Source organism: Antechinus flavipes, chromosome 2 (assembly GCF_016432865.1).
Source record: "Antechinus flavipes isolate AdamAnt ecotype Samford, QLD, Australia chromosome 2, AdamAnt_v2, whole genome shotgun sequence".
Taxonomy (NCBI): Eukaryota; Metazoa; Chordata; class Mammalia; order Dasyuromorphia; family Dasyuridae; genus Antechinus; species Antechinus flavipes.
The window spans coordinates 545,137,330-545,157,078 of record NC_067399.1 but is presented as its reverse complement, the minus strand read 5'-3'; the positions used below and the strand labels follow the sequence as shown (position 1 = coordinate 545,157,078).

General features: G+C 32.7%; 1 protein-coding gene across 1 annotated transcript in view; it reads right to left on the bottom strand.

Annotated features, from left to right (window-relative positions):
- The window catches only part of VPS13C (vacuolar protein sorting 13 homolog C), a 186,969-nt gene that overhangs the window by 135,561 nt on the left and 31,659 nt on the right, over nucleotides 1–19,749 (bottom strand). Inside the window, 5 exon segments of the mRNA XM_051973796.1 lie at nucleotides 331–411; nucleotides 803–862; nucleotides 10,923–10,982; nucleotides 17,283–17,392; nucleotides 17,607–17,672. Of these exon segments, the coding sequence (XP_051829756.1) occupies nucleotides 331–411; nucleotides 803–862; nucleotides 10,923–10,982; nucleotides 17,283–17,392; nucleotides 17,607–17,672 (377 nt within the window).

Sequence of the window (19,749 nt, the reverse complement as noted above, 5' to 3'; positions counted from 1 at the left end):
AATGCTTTTCAAAGTGAATGTTTTATTAATTTCTTTTGAAATCTGCCTAAATATTTCAAAGTTATATAAAATACTTAAAGAGTTTAAACAGTCTCTCTGACCAATGTAGATTATGGCCTTTTAAATAGTATATCTGTAAGAGACACTAACGCCAAGAAATTTATCATTCTAAAATGTGTTTACCTGGGTTGGTTGTCATACAAAGAAACTTAGACATACAAGAAGCATTGATGGCTTAAAATCCACACTGCTTCAATAAGCTCTGAGAGCTACTGATACATTTAAGTTTTCAAACAGATACCTGGACAATAAATGCATAAAATGAATTACCAATATCTGTTCCTTGGATCCACGATAACATGTATTGCAGTTTACATTCCAATAGGCACTAAGACTATCAAGACATACAAGCTATAAAAGAAAAAATATTAATGTCATCAATCAATTAGAACATTGTCTTTCCTTGATAACTGTCTTAAATTTGAAAATGCATAAATGAAAATTAAAACATTCTACTGAATTTGTACTTAGAAAACTCTCATAGAAAACATTATATGAAGGAAATATAAGACCATAGAACTTTGCGGTTATTAAGAGAATACATTTTACAACTAAATATTGAGAAATTACAACCCCGAGAAGTAATTTTCTCACTCATATAGAAAATGAAAAAGTCAAGACTAGAACCTAGATTTCTTGCTTTCAATTCGGTGCACAGTTTACTAACTCAAGATATTGATTGTCAAGAAACAAAATAAATGTTCCTATATTAGGAAGACACAATTGATTTCTAATGCATTACCTTGTATATGATCTTTGCAGCTTCATTTAATATACAGGGAGTCCAATTTTCATTAGCAGTCTAAAGAATGGAAAGAAAATCAAAATTTTAAAAATTAAAAAGATATTCTGAATGTCAAAATGTACAAAAAGAATATATTTTGCTCAAAATGAAAGACCCTAAAAAAAAAAAAAAGACACTGATTTTTTTTCTGAAGAATATATAACTTTATGGAAAAAAAAAACAAGAGTGAAAATGAGATAGCTGAATTATTTTAAACAGTTCATAATTCAAATATTTTAAAATACTTATTAGAGAAAAAAATTAAATTTACTTAATTTAATTTTGCCTGCAAAACCAATACTGATTTAATAACCCTTGAGTATATGAAAACATACATAATGTGTCCTTAAAAATTGTTAGCCATAACAAACTAAAAATCAATAAGCTATTATTCTACCAATGATGACAAAAGTGAGAAATTCCACTATATACTTTATAGAGAAATTTATTGCTTTCTTATTTCCCACTAAAAAATGAGTGAGTCTTTTTCAAGAATATCTATATTTCTAAATTTTGGGGACAAATTAAAACATTTTATATAACATTATGGCAATTTTTTCTAATCTAGGAAATACATAGTAACTCACGAGGGAGGGCATGAATGGGTCATTAACTACATAATTGGAAACAATATTTATTTGACTATTTGGCCGAGTATCTATTAAAAACAAATGGCTAAATTTCAAATTTCAAAATTTTTAATTTCAAAAATTTGAGATCCAAATACCATATAAAAAGGGTTTTTCATTTCAAAAAAAGAGGACAGAGACTAGTTTTTTTTAAATTTGCTTAAAAAATCATGGCTTTATTGATTTTCTATATATAGATATAGATCTAAAAGGATAAGAAAAAGGAACTGAAAGAAAAGGGAAAAAAGAATGGAAGATTAACCTCGATAAAAACGAGGGAAAGACAGTCTTATACATGTTAAATATGTTATAATATATCCTAGATACAATATATGTGTGCAGCACTGAACAGTTCTCTTGTTGCACAGGAAGAATTGGATTCAGAAGATAAAAATAACCTGCTATCTAGGGGAGAGGGTGGAGGGAGGGAAGGGAAAAACTGGAACAGAAGTGAGTGCAAGAGATAATACTGTAAAAAAATTACCCATGCATATATGTGATGGCAGCCAATGGTGCACCCAGAGAGTGCCTAGAAGTCCAGTACCCAGACATGACCAATCAGCCAGAAAGCCATATGATGGGAGAAGGGGATTGCACAGTCAACCAGCCAGGAAGCAACCTGATGGCAGAAGGGAATTACAATTGGGGAGAATAGAGCTGTATGCAGCTGGAACAACTGAGATACCCCCTGGAGAGGTGAAATCTGTTCCTCTCCAGCCTATGGATCCCCTACCTCCAGGCACAGTAGGCTTGACCATTTCACCTCCTTGTATGTACAAAACAGTGTCTATCCACACACTGATGTGGGAAACTGGGGAATGTGTAGATAATATCCCAGTCACTAATACAGGTAGACAATGTGTGACTTATCACCCAGGAGACGTAGTAGCATCAGGTTTACTCATACAGAATCCTAATAAGCAGCCTCGTGATAGTCACCCAGGTTCTGACTCCAGACCACAAAAACCAGAAATATATTGGACAGCAGCAGTAACAGCTGACCGACCTATGCTCACTATCTATATAAATGGCCTACCATTGGAAGGATTGGTAGACACAGGTGCGGATCGTACAGTTATTAGAGGTGCCAGTTGGCCCAGTCACTGGCCAAAGATTAAAGCAGATACCTATATGTCTGGAGTAGGAGGATCAATAGCAGATGAAGTTAGTGCTGCCCCTATGAGATGGACTTTTGAAGGCAAAACAGGAGTTTTTACTCCTTTTATAGTTGAAAAAATCCCCATCAATCTGTGGGGAAGAGACGTTTTACAACAATTGGGGTTAAAAATGAGTACTTCGGTTTTTTAAGCAGGGCTGCTGTTGAAGGCCTGCCAACACTTTCACCTATTCCTATCCAATGGAAAACTGATACACCAGTGTGGATAGAACAGTGGCCCTTAAGTAGCGATAAAATTCAGGCCTTATTAGATATAGTACAGGAGCAGCTTGAACAAGGGCATTTACAACCTTCTCTAAGTCCTTGGAATTCACCAGTGTTCGTTGTAAAAAAGAAATCGGGAAAATGGAGGATGCTCACTGATTTAAGAAAAGTGAACGAACAGATGGAAACTATGGGAACTCTTCAGCCTGGACTTCCATCTCCTACTCAGCTTCCTAGAGAATGGCCTCTTTGGGTTATAGACATCAAGGATTGTTTCTATTCCATTCCTCTGGATAAGGAGGATATGAAGAGATTTGCCTTTTCGGTGCCCAGTGTCAATTTAGCTGAGCCTTATAAAAGATATGAATGGACGGTTTTGCCACAGGGTATGAAGAACAGCCCCACTATGTGTCAAATGTATGTTGCTGCTGCTCTTGCTCCAATAAGAAAAGCATTTCCAAAAGTTATGCTATTACATTATATGGATGATATATTGGGTTGTGCACCTGAGGAACAAATTCTAGAAGCATGTCTACAAAAAACCATAGAAACACTAAGATACTACAAACTTCATATCGCTACAGAAAAAATTCAAAGGCATGCTCCTTTTCAATATTTAGGATATGAAATATATCCTAAGGCACTTACACTACAAAAACTGTCTTTAAGAACAGAGAGGTTGAACACCTTAAATGATTTCCAAAAATTAATAGGAGATATCCAATGGATGCGTCCAGTATTAGGTTTAACTACCAATCAATTGCAACCCCTATATGACATTTTAAGGGGAGACACTGCTTTAAATTCACCACGCCGGCTTACAAAAGAAGCTCAAGAGACCTTGAGAGAAGTTGAACTGGCTTTATCCAATGTAGTTGAGAGAGTAACTCAAAAACCCTTGGAAATATCAGTTTTTGCTACGAAAGAAGCACCCACAGCAGTCCTTCATCAAGGAGACAGTGTGATAGAGTGGGTGAACCTCCCAGCACAACCAGAACAAAGCCTTACGCCTTACCCAGTGCTTGTGGCTAGAATTCTATTAAAGGCCATTAAGCGAGCAGTACAATTATCTGGGACAAGACCTGACAAGATATATACCTTCTATACAAATGCACAAATTAATGTATGCTGTGAAACCATCCCAGAGTGGCAGATTTTATTGGCCATGGCTCCAAATTTTGCACATGGATCTCCATTAAAGATAACCAGACTACTGCATAATTGGCAATGGATTTTTGAGGAGAAGGTTTCTAAGGTTCCTCTTGAAGGACCAACCATTTTTACAGACGCAGCCAAACAAAATATTTGTGCTGTATACTCTCATGATCTAACCGTAAAAAGAGTAGTCAGAACTCCTTTTCAGTCCACTCAGCAGAACGAATTATATGCGATCATGCTAGCTCTCACTTATTACCCAGGCGACATAAATATAATATCTGATTCAGCCTATTCAGTAGGTGTGGTACAAAGAATTGCCACAGCCCAAATAAAATTTGCAGCTTCTAATATATATCAGCTCTTTAAGGAACTTCAAGAGCAAGTGAGAAAGCATCCAGGAAAGATTTATATCCTGCATGTCTATTCACATAGTGGACTTCCAGGTCCTATTTTTGATGGAAATTCAAAGGCAGATAGCCTTTTAACTATGTTGGCCAGTACGCCTTTATTTCAGGAGGCCCAGGAATCCCATTCTAAATACCATCAGGCTGCTCGAGCTTTGCGTTTACAGTTTGGGATTACAAAAGAAGAAGCTAGGAGCATAGTGAAAAGCTGTACAGCTTGCCTTCCCTTCCAAGCTCCTACACTGCCTCCAGGGAAGAATCCTCGTGGTTTGAGACCCAATGAAATCTGGCAAATGGATGTGACTCATTATAAATCTTTTGGTCGTCTATCTTTTATCCACGTTGTGGTAGACACCTTTTCAGGATTCACTTTTGCCATACCAGCAGCAAAAGAGACAGCCCGAGTGGTCACTGAATTCCTCATTCAAGCATTCGCAATTATGGGTGTGCCACAAGAAATAAAAACAGATAATGGACCGGCATATACCTCCAAACATTTTGAACACTTTTGTGCACAGTATAAGATTCTACACACTACTGGCATACCCTTCAATCCTCAAGGTCAAGCAATAGTAGAAAGAAGAAACAGAGACATTAAGACACTCCTCCAAAAACAAAAGAAAGGAGGAGCCACGGGTAACCCTAGAGAACTTCTAAATTTAGTTCTCTATACCATTAATTTTTTAATCTTTGATAAAGATGCACTGGCTCCAGCAGACAGGTTTTATAACCCACCAGAAGAGCAGTGTCCAGTGCGAGCAGCTCCACTATCCTTAGATAATCGCCAGGTGATGTGGAGAGACCCAGAAAGTGGTGAATGGAAGGGACCAGATAGGCTAACTGCTTGGGGGAGAGGATTTGCTTGCATCTCTACAGGTGGAGAAGGAATCAGATGGGTGCCTACGAGCCGCATTCGCCTTGTCCATCGCAGAAAGATGGAGCAGACCCTTGAAACAAAGGAGAAGACCCAAGAAATATCGGGTGGTTCTGTTGCTGATTGTGCTCACAAGAATTATTAGATTCCTGGCACATGAACTAATGGACAATGGAATCCTATTGGACTGTTTCTAGGACTTATGGACATGTGTAAATTTTCAGATTGATTCTTGTTATTTGTTACATTACTACTAGCCTGTGTTATATTGCTATGTGCTCATGTAAATTATGTATAATGCCTCCCATATTGATGGATTTATGTATACCATGTATATCTGTTACAAAGTTCTGGCCCATATTGATGGATTTATGTGTACCCCCTCAGAAACCCCCTATGTTTTAAAACAAAAGAAAGGGGGAGATGTTGGAATCCTTACTAACTGCTAAGTAATTAGAGTTGATCTAATCTTACAAGAAGTTGTTTTGGCCAGAACCTGAAACAAGGTACTAAGTAGAACTAATCAAGACAAGGCTTGTGTTCCCACCTTTACTCATTGGACTCCACAAGTATGCTAGCTTCACAAAGTACACTTTCTAACTTCAAGAGAGTTCACACCTCCCTTAAAGTCATTGGGCCAGAGAGCACTATGGGAGAAAACCCATAATCCCATTCTCTCAGAAGAGGCAGATAAAAAGCCAGCGATGAAGGATCTATGGCAGAATACATTTTTTCCTCTTGGCTGGCTGATCGCGCTAGACTCGAGAGAAACGACTCTGCTGCAGAGAACACTTTTGACGGACTTCAGTGGAGCTACGCCAGAAGCCCTCTCTCCGCGGCAAATTGGTGCCTGGGCCCCCCAGAAGGAGATAAGAGAGATCTTCCATCTCTGTTGGAGGCAGAAGAAGGCAGAGGCAGAGGCTGAAGGACAGAACCTTTGGATTTGGAGACATCCGAAGGGCTCTAAGCCTCTAAACCGGCTGTCCTCTGAGAACAAACTCCAACATTTGAACTCCTAACATATATGTACTGTCAATAAAGTTATAAAGAAAAAAAAAAAAAAAGGAAAGGGCTAGAAGGGTACTTGTTTCTAAAAGTTACTTATGTAACTTTTAGAAATGTGTCTAGCAAATTCAATCACATAAAATAACACAAATATCACAAGACAGTTGGGATTTTTTTCCAAAAGTAGAAAAAAATGTTTAAAATATATTAAACATGGATCAGCTAAGTGATGCAATGGATAGAACATTGGTCCTGGAGGTAGGACAATTTGAGTTCAGACTGGACATTAGACAATTTACAGTTACTACTATGTAACCCTGGGCAGGTCATTTAACTCCAACTGTCTCACCCCTTACCCCACCAAAAAAAGTTAAACATGTATCTCTCAGGGTTTCCACACTTTTAGATTTATGATTCTCCTTCCTAACTGCTTCTATGTCTTTTATTTCTCTCATTTTCTTCTTCAACCCACCTGTCTCTTTCTCCTATCTCCAAATATTCTTTCCTTTTCCATTTTCTGCTTCTTACATTGACATAACACAGATCTGAAATATATTCTATGAATACAACTAAAATGATAATTTTTTCTTTCTTAATTAAAAAACTAATAAAATTAGTCTAAGGAAAAAAATTAAACTTGCTTTTGAATTATGTGATTTTTTTAAAAATCAGTGACCCAAGAAAAAAATGTTTTTGACTACTAAAACTCCCTAAGTAGAAATACTCTATTTTTCTCACTCTATCTTTGCTGTCATAATTCATGGAATCAAAATTTATATGTATATACTTATACCCAAAAAATTTATGATTAAGCTTATAAACATTAAGGATTTGTACAAACCCCATGACTATTTCACAATCAAATAATGTCAGAGCTGCAAAGAGGGATATTAGAGATCATTGCTTTTTCAAACTCAAATAGAATCAGAGGCCATTAAACCATATATAATGGCTCTTGCAGGGTACCTATCAACTTAGAAAATCACATAATAATATTATTTATGTTTCATAATATTTTTATTTGTTTTGATAAATATGTCACAATTACATCTCATTCTGGCTCATGCTACACTTCATTCCTCATTTTTCAGAAAAGGAAATTACAGATCACAGAGATACAAGGGGAGCCAATGGAAGAGCTAGAACTAGAAACCAGGCATCCTTACTTACCCAAAGAGAGATGACATAGGAAAAACATCAGGGCAATTCAGAGCCATAGGAGCCAATGAAAAAATTTTGAAGAAAAGATATAACAGTATAAAATGCTACTGAGAAAGGCATGGACAATGACATGATTGAGAAAAAGGTTTGTCTATAGAGATCACTAATGATCATGAATAAAGCAACTTGGGCAACATTATAGGGTTAAAATCCGATAATAAGCACTTAAGAAATGAATTAGTAGTGAAGAAATGGTTATAGCCCATACTTTCAATAAACTTGGAAACAAAGAAAAAGAAATCAAGAGACTGTAGTAGCCCAAAAAGTGATTATTTTTAAACATACAGACTCTTTAAGAGTCCACAATACAATTTCCACAAAATTGGAGAGGGAATAATGATGTAAGAAAAAGGGTATGATATAGGAAGAGACAAGAATCAAGAGGAGAGGTTGAGGAGTCAGCCTTAGAAAGAACATATTCCTCTGAGTAAGGGAAAAAAAATGAGAAGAAAGGGAAAGGGCTGAGAAATGATGTTGTGAAGCGAAAGCAAGAGGCAAAGTCACCTGCTAAAAAATGAAAGGGACGAAAATATTGCTTTGGCAGATTTAGAAAGGGAAAAAGATTTCAGACAGACATTACATGATGAAATTCAGGGAAGAAATTAGCAAGGAGCTTCTGCCCAACTGAAAGAATCCAATTAATGTTTGATAGCATGAATTTACAGTTAAAAGAGAAAACACATTTAAAGCCTAATTTTGATATTTACAATTCTAGTACCAAAAAAAAGTATATTCAAGACTTACATATAACCACATAACTGTTTTTAAAAAGATATTTTACAAATAGGTAGAAACAAAATATTGTGTAAATAAATTACTTTCATAATACTTAGATGAATCAGAAAAATCTAGAATCTATGCAGCTATAGCCTAATAGCATAATTTTTCTTTTGAGACAGTACCTCAAAGACAGATAAGAACCTTTAAATAAATACAAATGTAGTTAACCACAACATGTTCCTTTCACAGTACTCCTCCATGCTTCTTGATACTGCTCACAATTACAGACTAGGGAAAACTATACTGCAAAGAAGCTAATCTATATACCCTTGTAGAATACGGGAGAGTGAATAGAAAAGTAACTAAAAAAGAAGAGAACATAAGTAAACATTATATTTACTAAATACACTTAATAAAATTCTTGAATTATTCATTGAATATTAAAATTCACTGCTCTTCAATCTGGAATTATGCCCAAAAAGTTATCAAACTGTGCATACCCTTTGATCCAGCAGTGTTACTACTGGGCTTATACCCCAAAGAGATACTAAAGAAGGGAAAGGGACCTGTATGTGCCAAAATGTTTGTGGCAGCCCTGTTTGTAGTGGCTAGAAGCTGGAAAATGAATGGATGCCCATCAACTGGAGAATGGCTGGGTAAATTGTGGTATATGAATGTTATGGAATATTATTGTTCTGTAAGAAATGACCAGCAGGATGAATACAGAGAGGTTTGGAGAGACTTACATGAACTGATGCTAAGTGAAATGAGCAGAACCAGATCACTTTACACTTCAACAATATTGTATGAGGATGTATTCTGATGGAAGTGGATTTCTTTGACAAAGAGACCTAACTCTGTTTCAATTGATAAATGATGGACAGAAGCAGCTACACCCAAAGAAAGAAACTGGAAAACGAATGTGAACTATTTGCATTTTTGTTTTTCTTCCTGGGTTATTTTTACCTTCTGAATCCAATTCTCCCTGTGCAACAAGAGAACTGTTCGGTTCTGCAAACATATACTGTATCTAGGATACACTGCAACATATCTAATATATATAGGACTGCTTGCCATCTAGGGGTGGGGGTGGAGGGAGGGAGGGGAAAAATCAGAACAGAAATGAGTGCAAGGGATAATGTTGTAAAAAAAAAATCACCCTGGCATGGATTCTGTCAATATAAAGTTATTATTAAATAAAATAAAACAAAATATTAAAAAAAAATTCACTGTTCTTTCTGAATCATAAGTTATCTATTTATGAATCTTAATAACACAAGTATATTTAACAATTTTTAAATATCTATACAAAAGTGCCAAAATTTTAAAAATATCTGTAGAATTTATGAAATAGTTTCTGTACTTTCAAAAATCTAGTGATATTACAGGCATTTGTGTGATGAGACAGTTCTTTCTTCCTTTCAGATAAAGTTGTCAACTTCTCTATTATAGATATGGTAATAGCTTCAGACTTCTAGCATGTTAATTAAAACTGAGAATCAGCTTCTTTTTTTTAACAAATCAACCAGTTTAACACAAACTTCCTAAAAATAATTCAACTAGTATTGGTTGTGGGGGTCCTTTATTTATGCTTTCCAATCTATCTTCAGCCCAAAGCATATAATTTGATTTTATCAGTAACTTAGGCTACAAAAACTCAAAGGGGAAATTCTAAATGTGCTACAAATCCAAATCATTCACAAAGATATAAATTTCATTGCTATAAAATTTACTTTAGATGCTCATAATTGACAAATGGCTGAATAAGATATAATATATGAATGTAAATGGAATATTATCATTCTGTAAGAAAGGATGAGCAGGCTGATTTCAGAAAAGGCTTAACTTAACCTGAACTGATGCTGAGTGAAGTGAGCAGAACCAGAAGAACAAAGTATCACTATCACAGATATAGCTCTTCTCAGCAATGCAGTGACCCAAGATAATTCTGATATATTTGGGATGGAAAATACCATCTGTATCCAGAGAGAGAACTATGGAGATTGAACATAGATTAATGCATAGTATTTTCACTTTTTTTTTTTTGTCTATTGGTTTGTTGCTTTTTCTTTCTTGTGTTTTTTTCTACTTTTTGTCTGATTTTTCTTCCATACATGACAAATATGAAAATGTATTTAAATGTATTATACAAATATAACCTATATCAGATGGCTTGCTGCCTTGGGGAAGAGGGAGGCCAGGGATAGAGGGAGAAAAAAATTTGAAACAAAAAGTCTTACAAAAATGAATGTTGAAAACTGTCTTTACATGTATTTGGAAAAATAAAATACTACTGAGAAAAAAAAGTTTATTTTAAGAATTAGCTTTTGATTATAAAATGTAAGGAATATAAGGGGCTATTTAATTTATTTTTGTATCCCCAGAGCTTAGGACAGTGACCAATACAAAGTAGGTATATAATAAATTGATTCAGAATGATAACAGATAGTTTTGTTAGTATTCTTTTTTATTAAATGCACTATTTATAAAAGCCAACTCAGTTTTCAGAAAATATAGAATTAACATGATAGAACTTTTCATTTAATACTCTAGACTGTAAAAGGGCAGTGGTCATAAATATAAACCATTCACAATAATTTGAAGATACCATAAATAATTAAACTTCTATGTTTATAATAATACTTGACATATTCCATAAAAACTATTGAAATAAAATCAACATTACCAAAAGACTAAGTTCTCCCAATGTCACTCCCAATGAAAGAGGTCGCTTTGGATCAGTTACCTATCAGGATAAAAAAATGAAATATGCAATGAAATATACAACACTCCAAAATAGAACAAATATAAGTCCATATAGATATATAGATGTTATTTTAATGTGTCTTCATATTCATATTTATGATAATTATCTGTTTACCCTTCTCTAATCTGATTCAAGCTTAAATCGTCAAAGAAATTATTAAAAGAACAATCTTTCGTAGATTTATAGATTGTAATCTATAAATGGGAGAAATCCATACTTTAAGTCTTTAAAGTGCAGAGTGGCATATCATGAATAACAGTGAAGAAAAAATACAATTCTCAAGGTTTGTGAGTCCAATGTTGGGTCCAATTAAGGGGAGTGAAATGTACTTAATGTACTTATCTGCATTTTTGTCTCAGTAACCCTAAACATCTCTCTCAATATTTACTTATGTAAGCAACTAAAACTTCACTTTTCTTCATACTTTCTAATGCTTGAATACTTTAAATTTTTTCTTACTTTTTAAAAACAATCCAATTGTGTGGTGACCTAAATAATGAATGATGCCAACTTGTTCCAAATGTAAATTTCAGGAAAACTGAATTTTTAAAAGAGGAACTCAAGACAAAATTATGAGTTTTCTTTATAACTACACTGAACAGATTATAAGTATTTGCAATTACTGCAACCTATGTTCAAATGAAAGTTATTTTCTCTTCTGGAAGATAAGGTAAAAGGACTTGAGGAAGTCCTCTCCGCTCTCCAGATTAGTAGGGAAAAGAAGTAGTTAATCCTTTAAAATGAAAAAAAAGAAATTAAAGGTAATACTAAGTTGAAAAGAAAAAAGTATGTGAAGAGGCAGAAGGAATTCTTGTGCTTCCTTGGGAGGTTGGATGGAGAAAGAATGACAAAAAGAAAGAAAAGAAAGCTATTGAACATTTGGAGCTAAATAATAAATAAAAGTTTCTTCCCATCAAATTCTTCATTATGTGGATACACAGGATAAAAGGATGAAAAGAATAAAACTTGTGACTGGTGACTCTGGGAAGAGGCAGAAGCTTGTCAATCTAACATTAAGAGTGAAAAGATATGCTTTTTTATTGTTGAAGGGAAAGAGAGAATTTAATCAGGAACAGAAAGAAAACCATCCAACATTTATAAATTCTGATGATTACTATCCATTCCTAGTGATTCATACTGACATAAATTATATTGCAAAAGTAAATCTAGAAAACACTATAAAATCTTGGCAAAAGCATAAAAACTCTTAAGAGCATTATTATTATTTCTATCACTGCTGCCAAGTGAAGTCAAAGAAAGAAATAGATTTGTGAAGTCAACAGAGGTTTTTAAAGACTATTTGAAAACATAAATTAATTTCTGGACCTAGGTTTAAAACATGACAATGATGGGAATGAAGTATACCTAAGAAGACACAAAGGAAAGAATGTAAAAAATGGCAGACATAACTGCTAAGTCACTTAAGTAAGCATGGAGAACATGCTTTTTTTTTTTAATGATAATTTTTTAAAATGATAATAGCATTAGAGTAAAAAATGCATTTGCCTGAAGCATTGTAAATATAATTTTTAAAGAGCTTTAAACTTAAAAGGGAGGAGTCAAGAAATAAAATCCTACACATATATTCACCAAACTCAATCCAAAAAAGAAAGTCTACAAAAAGTAGAGATTAAAATACAAAAATCCAAGACAAGAGCTAGAAACGAAATTTAGGGCTAAAGATGCCTATACATAAATGAACTATGGCTAATAAGCAAGGGGGACATGCATCTTAAGGAGTCAAATGTGACATTATAGATATTACCGAAATTTGTTTTGATGGGACTTATAAATAGGATATAGCTATTTTATAGCTATAGCTATGGCTATAGCTAAATTTTGGAAAACTTAAACCTTATTCAAAAAGAACAGGGCAATTAAAAATTGGGCAGAGTGTGAGAAAGTAAAAAAAATTAAAGCAACCATGTCAGACAGGAGAGTTAATACTGTCATCCAAGTTTACTATCGACCATCTGAACATAAAAAGAAACACAGAACAGTGATCAAGAAACAAATAATAAATCTGGTACAGAAACATGATAAAAGAATTGACAAGCTTCTTTTAACTGTTCAAAGCATTTTTTTCGGTCAAAAGCAGAGCTGCTAACAATTTCTTGAGTTGTCTTAATGATACCTTCATCCTTCACAAAACAGATGAACAAAGAAAAACTGCTTTTCTAGATCTGACTCTCATCAAAAAGGAGCATGATATATACCTTAGATTTTAGAGGAGCAGATTTCAAAGGATTAAAAGATATATAGGATTGTGGACAAAAATCCTATAGAAGTCATCTTAGAACTGAAAAGCTCTCCAAGAATAAAATTATGAAGACACATAGAAAAGAAAAGGAGAAAGTGGGATTGATGAGGATACACAGTGAACTAATCAACAAATTTAGATTTTTTTAAAGATACATATAGAAAATAGAAACAAAGGCAAATAGGTGATGAAAGATGAACAAAAAAAGCACCACATTGCCCTGCAAAAAAGTGTCAATACTGCTAAAGCTCAGATTATAGTAAAGATGAGATGAAAGTAAAGAACAAAAAAAAAGGCAGGGGAGCAGGAGCTATTATTAATGAGAAAGAGGACCAAAGGGGGAAAAAAAGAATAAGACTGCTAGACAGTAAAACTACTCAATCTATATTTTGGTTTGGCTTTTTTTTTGTCAAGAAAAATTATTTTTACATTAAGAAAAAAGCATTAAAAAAGCTGAAACCTGAGATAAGTGGGAAGACAGTACCAGAGATATAGAATTGTTTTTGATGAGATTAAGTCACCAGGGCAGAAGGAAAAAAAAAGGCAAAGGCAACAAAGAGTTTGACTTCAATCTTTGACAAAATTCTAAAATATACCTTTAAAGAGGAAATTAAAATGAAACAATCAGAAAAAGAAGTGATCACAGAATCAGATGATTTCACATGACATATATAGTCTGATTAGGAGAATGGGAATGTTTAGCAGTAAAACAAACAAATGGATTTCCCCATCCTACCCTAGGGTAAGTTATGAACTTGATCCCACTATTGATAGGCATATGACTTTGACCTATTCTGTTTCTATCCTGGACCAGTTTTCATCTCTTTAGGCAACTCTGCAGCCTCTGCTTTCAGGGGTTCACCATACTGAGGTCTAATATAGTGCAGACAGCCATTCTACACAACCCTCTGCATTCAGAACTCCCAAACTCAAGAGATCCACAAGCCTCAGACTCCTGACAGCTAAGATTACAAGTATACATAGTGTAAAATATCATGTTTAGCTTGTAAAAGACTTGACTTGAGGTGAAAGGGAAAGGAAATTATACTATATCTATCATCAAGTATTTGAAAGATGTCATGTAAAAAAGGGCTTCACTTTCATTGCTTAGTATCAAAGGGCAGAGCAATGTAATAGAAACTGCAAAGAGGAAGATTTTAGGATAGAAACCTTCCCCACAATTAAAGATATCCAAGACAATGGCCTGCCTTGGGAGATACAAAGTTCCCTTTAATTAGAAGTCTTACAGAACAGATTGGAATTGGCCATTTAGAAGCATTCTGTTCAAAGGATTCTTTTTTTTTTGACTATCATGTGGACTAAAGTAATATTTTAGGTTTACAATAATATATTTGGGCTTTTCCCTTAGTTTTATAATTTTTGTAGGGAATTTAATTTTAATTAAATTGGTTTGATTAATTTTAGCCCCTAACATCAAAGTAAATTAATGTTTGCAATTATTTCCAAAAACAATTTTTTAATAAAAAAAAATTTGATATTTAAAAAACTCATCATCTGGTTTGTTAGCCATCAAAGAGCTCCAACACATCACAAGAGTGTTGTTTTCTTTTGGGAAGGGAGTTAAAAGGAGATTTGTCCCAGAATAAGAATCACTTTGGTATCACTAAACTTCCAATGAGAAAAGCCTTTCCAAATAGAATAAATATGTTCTACAACTTAAAGTTTTAGAGAGTTGCTTAAGATAGTAATAGATTAAGTAATTTGGCCCAACTCACACAGTATACATTAAAGGCAAAATAAGTGTTACTGATTCCTAGGCTGGCTGTCATGCTGCCTGTCAGCAAGATATTAGACAACATTGTGTTGGCTTTTGTCACTACCCATACACACACACTTATCTATTCTCTCTATTATGTAAATATGTCTGTTATTAACCATATATTATCACTACTATTATTAAATATCTACAATATCTAATAATTATAATTGCTATGTACAGGGAAAAATAAAAAGTTAAAGAATAAATAAAATATGCTTCCTTGAACTTAAAAGAGTTTAATAGGAGCAGTTACACCACTGAAGCTAAATGGAATTCTGTTATCAAACAACTTTTTTTAAAGTAATTAGGGAACGCATGTCACACTCTGATTCCCAGGATACATTTCAGAATACTGGCTGAATTTTATCCATGATTTATTTATTGCAAGCAGAAAACTGCCATTTAGTTTGATCTGGAGTTGTAACTGGATTTTTGTATAACAGAGTAAATGAAATTCAAATACATCTTAATGTGCTATCAAGGACCATATTATTCAACTCCCTGTATCTTATCATCACTAGGACCATAAGAAAATGGTTACATTAAAACTATTTGTGAAATAAATTATTTACCACTCAATGTTTCTTCTAAACCATTTTCTTCTTTAAACAGTTTTCTTTAACTCGTTCTCATTTTAACACAAACTACAGTCAACATATTTGCAATTCTATTATGTTTGCATTTCTATTATTTCATTAACTATTGAGAGCTTTTGTTTTTCCTTCTTATATTCCATGATATTTTTTTTATTATACTAGTGAATCAAATTTTAGGAATCTGAAATCAAAAGAGACTAAAATCAAATGGGGTCTTTACACTTTTACACTTATTTCCTGAATGAAGGTATAAAGAAGCCCTAAGAGTCACAACTGATGTTTTCCAACCGATGTCTTAACAAGCATTTTCCTATTCAGTTTTTATCCTAGTGTAATAAAATATCTCTTTTTACTTAGAAAGTGAATGGTTATGTGTTTAAATTCAATCTCAGGTTCTAACCTTCATCCATGACATTTCACTTACATATACAAAGTGCAGCAATGTGGCTTAGTGGAATGCTAGGTCTGAAGTAAGGAAGACCTTAGCTCAAATCTGCTCTCAAAAACTACCTAGGAGATTCTGGCAAAGTTACTTAACTCTTGTTCTTTTCAGTTCCCTCCACTTGGGATAATCCTAACAGCATCTACTCTGTAAAGTGTTATGAAGATTAAATGAGATAATATTAGAAAATGATTAATATAGTGCTTCACAAATAGTAGCTCTTTAGTTAATATTTCCTTCTTTCTTCCTGAGAAGAACTTAGAAAATGTTAAATTGTGATTTCTAATGAGTCATTTGTATTTAAAATTCATTTCAAAGACAATTTGGACAAATATTTTACATATATATGTATATATAGTGGATTTTAAAATATATTAAACATTTGGTAAAGTTTTAATTGTTTTCAATGAAACATACATCCATATTTCACAAACTTTGAAAAATTAAGAAAAATTTAATCATGTTGCGTATCAGAACTAGAGAAAGAATATACAACAAAATAACAGTCACTGAATTCACTAAAACCAATAAAATATCTAAATTAATTGGCATAACACCAATAAGTCCATTACAAATTTTAGTTTCTGAAGGTACTTTAATGTGATTGGTTGAGCTAACTATGATATATGAACACAAGTATATTTATATTTATAGATGTTACAAGATCTAGGTTCTCTTTATGTCTCTGCAAATAACTGATTGTAAGACTTCCCTGAGCCATCTTTTAAATTATAGTTTCTTTCAGGTATTAAATTGTAAGTACAGCTTTTGATATTCTTTGTAAATAAAAGACATCAGTACCAACAAGAGCAGAATAAAAGAATAATTTTGTATGTTTAACCTTAAGATGTAGCATATAGTATTTTGTAAAAATGTGCCCCTATAATTGTACTTTTGCTTAGTTACATTAATGAAAAAAATGCATTTTTTAAAATATTCACCAAATGACAAAGGAATAGAACATATATAAATTGCAAGGTATCAGAAGAAAGCTCATTTTGGATTAAAATATGGCCAAAAATACTCCAATAAAAATTTGCCACATGTAACATACATATAAAGAAATTAAGAGCTGAGTATGTAAAGAAAACTAATTATTGTTTTAAATGTTCAAATACTGATAATCCTTCTTTTGAAAATATACAAGGTCAAAGATTTTGTTGATTTTAAAACTATCCTCAAAATAACAAAATGAACTTACATCATCTTCATATTTAATATGAATATCTGTAATTTTCACTTGTACATTTTTTATGACCTGAGTTGCCAGCTTTTCCAAAAATGTATCCTTTTTTTCTTTCTTTGGCTTATCTATGAAAAAAACAGAAAAACAGTAAATTAAGTTAAATAGTTGATATTTAGATCTGATACACCAGATATACATTGATCATAAAAATCAATACAGCATTATCAATCGCAAATTTGACATTTTTAAACTAACATAACATTTAGTGAATTCCTTCAAAGAAATAAACCATATAGTAATGTACTTAAGACAAACACATAGAAAGCTACATGTACCTACCTTTTGAGCGATCAAGACCTTTAAAAGGTTTCTTAAAATACTTTTTGTGCTTTTTACGTTTACGTCCTTCTCAATGAAAGCATTTTTGTGAGAAAAGGATAGAATTCAAGTTAGACTATTGGACAGAAGAGGAAAAAGCAGATTTCTTCCTGATAACAAACCTCTCTTTCCTCACCTCTTTCAACAAAGGACTCTACAATTTCATGTATAAATAAAAGTTCTGACACTCAGCCAGTACTAAATAATTTCTTATAATCTAGGCACATTTTTTGAAATAGGGCAATATATTCAAACATGTAAATATCTTTCAAATATTCTCCCAGCTTTTTACAACTCCATTTTTAACTTGAACATGTTAACAATGCTTTGTAAATTTAACACATTAATGATTCAATGAAGAACCTATGGGAAAAGACTATGTTTGGTGCACAGGTGACAGGGGCATAATAAGAAAATCAAATTTCTCATTTCCTAAGAAAATAATATCAACAATATTATTTATTATTGATTCCAGTGTTTTTCAGCATCAACTGCTTACTAACTTCAGAAGAGAAGGAAGCATCTATAGAGCAGATAAATAACACAAAATTGAATCCTTAAAAGAGTTAAACTATAAATTAAAATTTATTTTATGATAATAAATTGGTCCTAAATTTCTTTAACATACTTTAGATTCATATTTTAGCAATGTAGGGATAAAACTAACATTACTTTAAGGTTAAAAATAATTTCCTTAATTTTGCCTTGTTGCATGTTAACAGTTTTTCTTACATTTTAAAACCAAGACAAAATCATTAAAACACAATTACTGAATTAAACATTTTAAATGTTCAGTAATACAGATAGACTTCTTTTACCCATTGTGGCAGTTTCTGCCTGCTTCCCTCAGGTTCTTGATGAATAAGAAAGCTACTGAATAAGAAAAAGAATAGGCATGGTATATGTGAAGGAAATATATAAATCTAAAATCACTGGCATGATTCATCCATTATGATTCATCCACTGCTTTGATGGTACCATAAAACTAGCATTCAATATGAATTTTTTAATGAATTATTTCTTAAACCTAGCCAAATACTCAAGTATATCACCTTCAGCAAAATTATCCTATTATTTCACAATCAATAGTAATAAAATTTTAATATGACAAAGCATATTTTTAAAAAAAGACCAAAAAAAAAAATCTCAATTAATGAGGTTTAGGTTTGCAATAGTCCATTCAAATCACAGTATATTAACAAAACATCAAATGCTACTTATTAGTATTAGTAAGTATTAAATGTTACCATGGAATTAACTAGAGCAAAATATCAGTTTATATCCTAACAAAATCTGGCAAAAATATCTATCACTAGTGAAGGCTAAGACATGCTTATAACTTGTTAAATGTTATAGGTAAACATTAAATGAATGTAGATTCTCAGGATATAGAGTCAATATTAAAAATAGTAGCTACATAATCTAAACCAACTCTTGAGGATCTATCATACTTGAACCTCCAAAAAGAAACCAATAAGAAGAAACAGTATAGTTCTAATCTTGTAGTATAGAGCATCTTTCTACAATACTCTGACTAGTGTTGTGCAAATTGTTTTATCTATCACAATGAAACCAAATATTAACCAGTTTCAGCTATCTTTTTTTTTTTTTTTTTTTTTTTTTTTTGGTGAGGCAATTGGGATACTTGTCTAGGGTCACGAACTAATAAGTACAAAGTATTTGAGGCTACATTTGAACTCATTTCCTCCTGACTCTAGAGGCAATGTTCTATCCACTGCCCCCTAAGCTACAATATTTTAATTTTATAAAGATAAACTTTTTCTTGTTATTCAATAAAGCTTAAAAGATATTCCTTACTGTTCATACTTTTTTCTGAAAAGTTCTACATAAACTAGGTGTTAATATGGGTATCTATAATTTACACTACACTCAGAAAGTTTATTATATAAAGGAATACTACTGTGAATCCTTTAGCAAAGCAAATCATCATATTTCAATATGCTTTTTGTGGAAAACCTAATTTTCATGTGTGGCATTAAAACAGCTTAAAAATATACCTCTGTCGAGGACAACAAAAAGCATCAACCATAATTTTTTTTAATATTTTATTTTATTTTATAATAACTTTATATTGACAGAATCC